The 10,994-nt window shown below is 31.0% G+C and overlaps 1 protein-coding gene across 1 annotated transcript; it reads right to left on the bottom strand.

The window, feature by feature from the left end:
• Positions 1-6,897: 6,897 nt before the first annotated feature.
• On the bottom strand, positions 6,898-10,366 carry LOC112025570 (G-type lectin S-receptor-like serine/threonine-protein kinase RKS1). The gene is made up of 6 exons (XM_065774001.1): positions 8,864-10,366; positions 8,490-8,632; positions 8,116-8,326; positions 7,731-7,968; positions 7,470-7,620; positions 6,898-7,389 (listed from the first exon to the last, which is right to left on the bottom strand). Exons 1-6 carry the CDS (start codon positions 10,359-10,361, stop codon positions 7,090-7,092), a joined length of 2,541 nt encoding a protein of 846 aa, XP_065630073.1. The 5' UTR covers positions 10,362-10,366; the 3' UTR covers positions 6,898-7,089.
• Between the last annotated feature and the right edge of the window lie 628 nt (positions 10,367-10,994).

The following is a 10,994-nucleotide window of genomic DNA, read 5'->3' as shown; positions in this document are numbered from 1 at the left end:
AATAGTCCCATTGGATTTTGCTGACTCTGTTTTAGAAGTAGCGGCGACTGCCGGGCAGCGTCTCCAGGATCAATGATTGGCTTGGGTCTGTGTAATAGGTTGCACACACTTGTGCAACGTTAGGATCCTGGGGCTGTTTCTGGTCTTGTAGTTTGGTGCTCTAGAAATGGGAGTCCAACAGGGTAGTACATACGCCTTACTAGTTAGCTTGTGCTTGTAAAGTAAATCTTTTGTAGTTAGGAAGGGTCTATCTTTGGTTGCTTTTCCTGCGATGGCAGGATGATAGCTAGGTGTCTCTTTCCTTGTTTTGTCTTTCCTGTTGTACTTCTTTTTTCTTGTGGCAATGAATTTATGTTACCCATCAAAAAAAAAAAACAAAACAACTTTCACAAAACCTAAATCAACAATATTATCAGAACAAAAAATCCTTTATAAATCTGGAATCTGGAGTACTCTTATAAATACAAAATAATAATAATAATAATAATAATAATAATAATAAAGAAAATAACATCTCTCTGGTTTAGTAAGTCGTAGCTTGCAATTGTATAACACTCTTTCACTTTCTCTTCTTTCTCTTTTTCTGTGTTTGTGTTTGAGATGAGTTTGTAGCTAAAGAGCCGGAGTAAATAGTTTGAGAGTTTTGACTTTTGACAACTGACTAAAAGTCGGTAACTATTTTGTGGTTTACAGCTTGTTCTCTATTTTGTGGCTTACAACCGAGTAAATGTTGCAGGGTGTATGTAAGTTTTTTATTTTTTACTAGTAAGGCCTCGTTTGGAAAAAGAGAATGGAATGAAATGAAAACGAATGAAAAGAATAATTTTAGAATATTATTCCCTTCTCTTATTTGAGAGTTTTAATGAAGGGAATGGAAATCCATTCCCTTGTTTGAGAGTTTAAGTGGCTTGTTTGAGAGTTTAAGTGAGAGGGAATGGAATGAGTAGGAGGGAACACTCATTCCTCTCTATTCCCTTAAAACCTCAAATTTTCATTTCCCCCGAAATTCGGAGGAATAGGAGGGAATGAAATTAGATTTAATGAATTTTTACTAAAACTCCCAAAATACCTTTATATATTCAACTCTTTATTTTAAAATAGGGGTCTAATAGTAATATTGTCATAAAATGATTTTATTCCCTTTATGTTACTCCCAAACAAGATTACTTACATTCCATTCAATTTCATTCCTTTCCATTCCTTCATTTTAAAACATCCAATCAAGGTTACTTAAATACATTCCTTACTTAAATACATTCAATTCTATTCCATTCCTTTATGATCATTCCATTCTATTTCATTCCCTTATGAACTCCCAAACGAAGCCTAAGGGTTGCACGTGCTGCCCTTTGAGTGCAAAAATTTTATATATAATTTTTTTTGAAGTAGTATCAAATCATGTATTTAAATTTAGAATAATTATTTAACATATGGTTATCTATTTAGTATGATAATTTCTTAGAACCTATTTACTAAAAATAGTATCTACTTACAAAAAAAAATCTATTGAGAATGATAACAAATGTTGTCATCTTCCAACAATAAACAACTAAGTTTTAATAAAACATTGTCACAATATTAAAATTTTCACAATAAATGATAGCATATGCTACAATTGAAACTCTTTATCAAATTAAATACCTACAACCATTTGCAATGAATATTTTGTTATTCACATTCTCAAAAAAAAAAAATTTTGTTATTTATACTTCCTTCTTTATCATTTTATTTTATGAGCCTAACTACGATGCTTAACTTAAAAAAATTACATTTTGGAAAAATTCTTTCTTTTTTTAAAAAAAAAAAGAACAAAATAACAAAATAACAAAAGACATATGTCATTGAAGTTTTTATTAGATAAAATTAAAAATCTAGAAGATTTAAACCTCTAATAAATTAGTGTTCTCTAGGTAACAAATAGAATACCATAGATCACTATTTTAACTTTCTAAGTATGACTAACACACAAAACTCAAAATATACGAAGAAAATTTTTGGGACATTAAAATTTTGTGAGGCATTTTAAATATTGCACAATGAAATATTATAGGTATCATAAGTTTTTGTTAGAACTTAACTAAGAGAATAACAGCAAGGACTATATGCTTGTCTACAAAATATAAAGGAGGAAATTATTCAATTTTAAAGTTGGGGGACGAAACTACCCTAAACATAAAGGAGGAAAGGACTTTTTTCTTTAAATTTTTTTTTTGGTGGTAAAACTATGTGTTTTTAACTTTAAACAATGTGTTAAAAAAACCCAAGAAAACTGTCAGTAAAACTATGAATTTTGGCCCAACAAATTGGTTAAACAAAAAAAAAAAGGTCAAGAATACAATAAATGTCATGATATTTTCTCAATACCTTTATTTTAGCTATGGTGGGCCTTAGTATGATATTTTTATAATTTTATTTTAGAGTAATGCTACATCTACAATATTTTCACAACAAATTCTAGATGGTAAATTGTTATTGATTTTTAACTAGGACAACCACTTTAAACTATGATTTAAAAAAACAAAAACAAAAAACCAAGAGAAGACAATTGTGCATGAAACAGTGAATTTTTACTCACCAAATTTGATTAAACCAAAAAAGAAGTCCAGGAACAAAACAAAATGTTATGATATTTTCACAATACTTTTATTTTCAACCGTGGTAAGTTTCGGTTTGATATATTATTATTTATTTTATAAAAATGTTATTTCCATAATATTTTCATAAAAAATTCTAGATGACAAGTTGTTACCGAATTTAAAATGGACCCATGACAAGTTGTTATCGATTTTAAAATGGACCCATGACAAGTTGTTACTGATTTTAAAATTATAGATGACAAGTTGTGATGAATAGTACATATTGAATAAATCAAAAAAGTATCAAAGTTACTACAGTAGCTTTACACATTCACACAACAAGTGCTACAACATTTTCACAAAACATTTGTTTCCAATTGTGGTTGGTCACAATCTCATATTCTATTATTTTATTTCAATTTATAAGAAAGTGACACCTCAATAATTATGAAATTTGTTGTATCGTATAACAATACCTTTATTTTTAGTTGTGATTAGTTCTAGTATGATATTTTATTTTGACCTATAAGGAATTAACATCTCAACAATTGTGAAAAATATTGTGACAATTTGTTGTGCTAACTAATAGCTATATATTTAAAAAAAAAAAAAAAAGTTGACTGGGTGATATTACTTGAAAAAAAAGAAAAGAAAAGAAGAAGGCCAATGAACGGTGCAAATTGAACAAACCCAAAAAAAAAAAAAAAAATGTAGCTACTACTATAACTTTACGTATTCACACTTTTGTTATGAAAGTGTTGTGAAAAATATTGTAGATGTAACATTTCTTTTTTCACAATACCTTTATTTTTAGTTGTGGTTAATTCTAATACAATATTTTATTTTGACCAATAAGGAATTAACACCTCAACAATTGTGAAAAATATTGTGACAATTTATTATATTAACTAACAGCTTTATAAATATTAAAAAATAAAAAATAAAAAGAGAAAGTGGCAGCGAAACATTGCAATGATTGAACAAACCAAATTACTATTTTTGTTACTGTACCTTTAGTGCATTCGCACTTTTTTGACATACTAGCGTGGGCTGCATGTGCTGCCCCAATATAAGAAAATTAATATAAATTCTGTGTATAAAATTGTGAATTTTGGCTCATTCAATTTGATTATATTAAAAAAGAAGTCTAAGAATACAATAAAATATCACAATATTTTCATAATATCTTCATTTTTAGGATCCTAATAGATATTTTTTTTATTTTATTTAAGAGAAATGCTACATTCATAACATTTTTAGAACAAATTATAAATGACAAGTTATTATTAGTTTTAAGTTGATAACATTGTTATTATTATTCTCAAAACATTTATTTTCAGTTGTGGTTGGTTACAGTCTCATATTTTATTATTTTATTTTAACTTGTAAGAAATTGATACTTCAATATTTGTAAAAATATTGTGAAATTTGTTGTATTGGTATAACAATATATATGCCAGCTTACATAAATATTAAAAAAAAAAAAAAACACAAATCGATTACTGGGGAAAAAAAAACTTTAGGCATTGTAGAAATTAATGTTAAAATGTTGTGGACTTAGCATTTTTTTATTTGATCTATAAGAAACTAAGATATCAACAATTGTGAAAATATTGTGATAATAATAAGTGTTGTAACATTTTCTCAAAACATTTATTTTCAATTGTGGTTAGTCATAGTCTCATATTTTATTATTTTATTTTGACTTGTAAGAAATTGGTCCGTCAATAATTGTGAAAATATTGTAAAATTTGTTGTGTCAGTATAACAATATATATGCTAGCTTACATAAATATTTCAAAGAAAAAAAAAACACAAACTGATTACTGAAAGAAAAAAAAAAAAAAAAAAAAAAAACCCTCTTTAGGCACTGTAGCTACAGTGCCAGTTGAATAAACCAAACGCACTGTAGCTCCAGTGCTATCCATCAATAATAACTTACCTATAATTTGTTGTGAAATTAATGTTAAAATATTGTAGATTTAGCATTTTTTTTATTTGATATATAAGAAACTGAGATTTTAACAATTGTGAAAATATAGTAATAACAATAAGTGTTGTAACATTTTTTTAAAATATTTATTTTCAATTGTGGTTAGTTACAGTCTCATATTTTATTATTTTATTTCAACTGGTAAAAAATTGACTTGGCAATAATTGTGAAAATATTATGAAATTTGTTGTGTCAGTATGATAATATAAATGTCAGCTTACATCAATATTAAAAGAAAAAAAAAAACACAAATAGATTACTGAAAAGAAAAAAAAAATCACAAAACCAAAGCACTGTTGCTGCTACAGTGTTGTACAGTGCCAACGCTCTGAATGCACAGTACCGAAATACTGTAGCAGCATAGCCACTTTTATTAATAAAAGAAATTTTTTGAGAAACCTGCTGGGTATATGTAAGTGGTTTCCAATTTCCAATGCACTTTTAACATTTTTCTATATATATATATATATATTTTTTTTTTTTATGAACAACATTTTTCTATATTATATTATATTTTTAAGGGCTATTTTATATCATATATTTACATTGATCTATGTAAAACTTCAGGAGCCACATAATAGGCACTTCTACTCCACATGTTTGCTTCATATATTTGTATTGATGATATTGTATGGTTATTTTTTTTATTTTTTATTTTTTTTGAGAATCTTATGGTTACTTAATTCATGTAATTAAATTAAGTTTTTTTTTATATTATTATTAATTTTTTGAATAGGGTTATTTATTATATTTATATACTTGTGTGTCTGTATATATATATATTAAAATTTTGTTCTATCTAGTTTAGCCTCCATAACAAAAAATTTCTAACTCCGCCATCGCCCATCAGTCACACAGGCAACTCACATTATGTAGGTAAATTGGTATATACAAAGGAAAATATAATGTTAGCTCCTATGTAACACCACGCCCAAGTTCATGAAACTGGGGAAGCGTTGTAACTTTGTTTTCCATGCTGTGAATGTGGTGTTATTTGGGTGGAGGAAACACTAATAATTTGGGGTGACCAATGTAGTGTATACCTTATGAATAGTTATTCTTCAAAATGAGGAATAACTATTCTTTATCAAAAGTACTGAATGTCTTTATCAAAAGGGCACGTTTGATACACTATAATGATTTTTACATGGGAATATGAATTAGTATTACAAAGAATATATTAAGTTGGAATGTAATAAGTATTACTATTCATTAGTTTGGTGAACATTTAGGAATAGAATTCTGAATATGCATCTACAATTTAGTAGAGTATAAAAAGAAGATGTAATTAAATCATTTTAAAGTCAAATTTCCTAAAATACACTTATTTTAGGGTGTTCAAAATAGAGCTAATAATTAACAAAAATAAAAATTTATTTTCTTTCCTTTTGAAGATGTGACAACTAATGGCTTTTTAGGAAATTTTTAAAAAAAGTTTTACATAAGGTGAAAGAATAGACATTCAGTACTTTTGATAAGGAATAGTTATTCCTCATTTTGAAAAATAACTATTCATAAGGAATAACTATTCATTGTAATAAAAACATAACTAAACAATTGAATAGTTATACCATATGAATATCTATTACATTACAATGTCTATTACAGTCTACCAAACGTCCCCTAATAATTTGGAGTGACCAGTGTAATGTATTCCTTGTATTATTGTTCCATCAGTTGAAAAGGTAATCTTTTTTAGCTCCTTTTTTATCAACTTCAGGATTTAATCGAATTTTCAAGTTATTATAGCAAGGTTTATGCTTTTAGACGCACCTAGGACCAAAATTAAAGATAGAAATACTCAAGGACAGTGATCTTGAAGTTTTTGCTTTTTACCGTGAGTCGGTTAATGAATTGATAAAATCATTTGTTTTGGGTTGATCTAAGATTGACGGGTCAAGTTGGAGTTGTACTGCTACATATATTTGAATGATCCCTATGGAGGTACAATGATTTTAACTCTTTTAAATTTCTAACATAAAAGAAAAGATATTTGGGAAGCAAAGATATAAAGAAGCAGTTTGTGCACAAGGAAAAATCAATTCTCTAGCTAAAGTTTGCCTAGCTTGCTACTTAATGGTCCAACTAGGCCTCATTTTCGTTCGCACTTGATAGATATAACAGTCTCGGCAATCTTCGACGAAATAGTCAATTGTGTTGGTTTGGATAGTCTGCTGTCATAAGTACCTGTTTAAACTATACAATAAAAAACAAGAAAAGAGCCAAGGAAGCACTTAGCGTAAAGTATCACAGCCACAGGGATCCCAAGAATAACCCTTTTGATTAGTTTTACGCAACTTTATGTTGCAATGGCTCCTAACTCTCTGAGTTTGCTTACCACATACTTGAACCTATGAGATCTAAACAAAAATGGCTCATTTTTTCAATACAAAATCCTAGTACTACATATTATATATGCAAATGGCATAAGAGGGATGTAATAGGCAATAGTGTGCTGTTAAAAAAAAGAGAGAAAAATCTACTAAGGATGTCTCATTGTTTAAACAAGAATCATTACCTTTATCTAGCTTCAAACTTAGTTATTGTCACTTCATTTATAGAACAAGAAGCTCCTGTGACTGAATCCAATTTTTTGGAAGGGCTTCTGAAAATGAAAGCAGGTTGTTTAGGAGAAGGAAGAGTTCTTTCACTACTCAGCATGAGATGAACTGCCAACATAGTTGGTCGATCCACTACTTCTTCTTGTACACATAACAACCCAACTTGAATGCATCTCAAGACTTCATCAGAAACACATGACTCCTTTATCGATGAATCAACTATATCCAAAGCTCTATCTTCTCTCCATAGTTCCCAAACCTGTGTGGTTGGTAGAATCATATATAAAAAGTTGTATTGTAAATGCAAATGGTAAAAGATTGTTGTTTTTTGTTACTTACATGCCCTATTAAAGTTAGGGAAGGGTGCCCCTGATAAGAATCACTATTCTTTTTGCCACTTACGATCTCCAATAAGATGACCCCTAAACTAAAGACATCTGATTTTGTTGAAAACTTTCCAAATACTGCATACTCTGGTGACATATAACCACTGCAAGTAACCAGTATCAAATGTCATCTTATAGTTCGCATAATGTTTTAATTTATTTGTATGCGTGCAATTCTAGCATGTGCCTATGCTTATGCATGTTTTATACTTACTATGTTCCGACAACTCTGGTTGTCATGTCTTGAGTTTGGCCCTCTTTGAATATATGAGCCATGCCAAAATCTGAAATCTTGGGATTCATCTCTGCATCTAGTAGGACATTGCTGGTTTTAAGATCCCTATGGATAATCTTCAATCTTGAGTCTTGATGAAGATACAAAATCCCCCGAGCAATCCCAATGATGATTTCACAGCGTTTACTCCAATTTAGGAATGAACTTCTTGTATGATCTACAATAAAATTTGTTCAAGTATACTCAAAATGTGATGTAATAGTGTTGAAATACGTGGTTTTAGGTACTTCAAATATATCCTTTTTTGCACATATATAATAAAGGCACATCATGAAGGCCGTAGATTTTTAGAAAGAAGACATACCAAAAATAAAAGAGTCTAGACTTTTGTTGGGCATGTATTCATAAAAAAGCATATTTTCTTTCTCTTGAATGCAACAACCTAACAGTTTGACAAGATTCTTGTGTTGAAGTTTCGCAATCAACATAACTTCATTCTTGAATTCTTCTATTCCTTGTCTAGAACTCTTGGACAGCCTTTTTACAGCTATTTGTTGTCCATTGGATAATAGACCCTGAAATCATGACTCAAACTTAAGCTTACTCATGACTGTTATTTTAAAGCAACAAAGCTCTATCCGCTTCTTCAATAACTTTGGTCCTACCTTACAGTAATGGAATATAAAAAGATAAAAAAATGTGCAAGATATCAACAATGTCTATGAATTGTAATTGTACCTTAAATACAGAGCCAAAACCACCTTGCCCAAGTTTGTTGGTAGGAGAAAAATTTTCTGTGGCAGCAACTACGCAGCTTAGATCGAAAATCAGTAAATCTGGATGTGTACCACAGTCTTTGAGCTCATTCCCCTCGAAAGAGCCTTCGGTACTCCTAAAATTTAATGATTGATTGTGCGCTTTTCACTTCACTGTCCCTAAACATAATTGAGAGACGTTGCTTAATATTACTTTGTAATTGAGCGTCTATATAATGTAGCTCACATCATGTAGAGGACTAATCTAAATGACTCCTGATATATTGGACATTTTGTCATAGCTGAGCCGAACATATGTATATTTGAACAATACAATGCACAAGTGACTTTATTTACCTTTTATTTTTTTCTTCTTCGTTAGCGAAATATAGGCTACTAGGGATACCAGAAACATTGGCACAAGAATAGACGCTAATGCTATAGCCAGCTTCCTCTTCTTGCTAAGTGAACCTTTGGATTTCCTTATGTACTTAGATGAAAGGAAAAAAAAATAAAAAGTAAAAAAAGGAAAAGAAATTGAAAAAGAGAGTGAAAAGTGAAGAATGCTACCTAACTCAGTCGCATCCACACGAACATTTAGTTCCGACCCTTCATCTGTAAACTGTAAAATGTCCATTAATTCACCATACCATGCCAAGCATCCGGTTCCCTTTCCATCAATATTCATGCTGGTAAAAGCAGTGCAAGAACAATTCGTCAAGCGTGCCCGCTCACACGAGCTACTCATACTCATGCCTATCCAAGCTGCATCAAGTGATGAATCGGGAATGTTCAAATGCTCCAATTTAACAAAACCTTCTCCATTTTTACACATAGACAACCCCAAGTTCTTCCTCACACAACCCTCAGAACCATCCCTGAAATACCAATCCCTTGGAGACCTGGGCTCATACCCTGGCAGACACATGCACTCAAACTTATTAACATTATCAGGATTGCATTTACTATACGAACCACATTGCCCATACTTGTCACACCGGTATTTAGGTGTTGACCATTGTTCCTTCCACTGATGAACACCATCATCCCACATAAGTATCTGAAGCAATCCAGTGTTGTCCAACACTACTCTTGTCATGATGGAAGGATCATCATCAAAGTATTTGGAAGATATTTCATCTTGGTTGTTAATCAAAAATAACTTCTGACCTGATATATTTTTCAATGGCCAAAGAGGACTTCTCCAATATGGGGTTGAACCGTTGTACAAAAACACTTGTGGAGAGCCATTAAGATTCATCTTATAGCTATAATTTCCAGTTTCAGGGTCATCTTTTGACTTCCAAGATGTTAGGAACATGTTATATCCAGTTTTAAGATTCAAACCAAGCTTCAAGTTTGGAAGCTGAGTATCTGTAGGATAGTCAAAGCTTTGCCACACCTTTTTGTTTTTGTCCTGGAATAATACCAAATTTCCTGAATCATGAAGCTGAGCTACCGAGGACGTTGTCACTTGGTCCTGGACAGAAACATTTGTAGACCAAAGTAGAGGGTTATTGCTGTCATAGAGGACAAGATCTCCATATTGGTTGATTGAGAGAACTCCAGAAGAATCAATAATAGGATCGTTCCTATTTGCAACCCACACAACAGTTTGTGGTGTCACTTTGACATACCAAATGCCAAGATACTTGTAGCTAGAGTTGCCAGGGCTGAAGAAGCCTAAGGCAAAATTGTTGTGTTTGGAAATCAAAGATTGGCCATCCTTGATGGATTGGTTTGTTGTTAAGGTGTCAAGGGAGGTGCAAAATTTGAAGAAGAGAATGATTAGAATTAAAGACTTGAACATTTTTTTTTCAGTACATCCTTGTTTGTGCAAATGGTTTCTTAACATGGAACATTTTTATTTTTATTTTTATTTCTTGTGGTTGAGACCCCAAAAAAAGAAGGTTTGACTAAAGGATTGTGCATATGGACTGAGAATTCTCTAGTTGTCAAGTTTTCCGCGAAGGCTTTTGATGACTATCATAACTATTATTTAATACATTTTGAATGTCATTTCTTTTTAGTTTAACTTTTAGTGCAACTTGATGTACTCGCTGATCAGCTCCTATAGCTGGATGCATCAAACAGGTTGAATATTGTGGCACACAAGAGCCTAGTTCAACAGACTATCAGTCTTGGCTTTAATTGTATGGGACCACAATGTTTTAGTAACAACGGTCATGAGCAAACAAATCCAGACTTGGGGTTTTCACAGGTGGTCCTGTGAAAGTTCCATTCTTTGGATCATCATATTCTGCTTTGAGCCAGCCACATACTGAATGATGTTGCATAGATCACAATAGACCATGTCAACAATTATGAAAAAAATTGTAAAACATATTGAGTTTGTACCATTACTCAGAAGTGTCATGGAGGCAGGGCTACCCATCCTGCCCTGAGTTAGTAATGCGTTTTTAAAATGATGATTGATACAGTCGGGCCTTGCTGAGGACTGAAATAGAAGCTAGTGGTGATACAGAGG

Source organism: Quercus suber, unplaced genomic scaffold (assembly GCF_002906115.3).
Source record: "Quercus suber isolate HL8 unplaced genomic scaffold, Cork oak 2.0 scaffold_84, whole genome shotgun sequence".
NCBI lineage: Eukaryota > Viridiplantae > Streptophyta > Magnoliopsida > Fagales > Fagaceae > Quercus > Quercus suber.
The sequence above is the reverse complement of the archived record's forward strand: the minus strand, read 5'-3'. Positions and strand labels throughout refer to the sequence as shown.

Coding starts and splice junctions, on each gene's coding strand:
- LOC112025570 (XM_065774001.1), bottom strand. CDS start 10,361: ATGTTAAGAAACCATTTGCACAAACAAGGATGTACTGAAAAAAAAATG. Junction 8,327..8,489: donor GTTTTGGCTCTGTATTTAAG/GTACAATTACAA, acceptor TCATGATTTCAG/GGTCTATTATCCAATGGACA. Junction 7,390..7,469: donor CCCTAACTTTAATAGGGCAT/GTAAGTAACAAA, acceptor CCAACCACACAG/GTTTGGGAACTATGGAGAGA.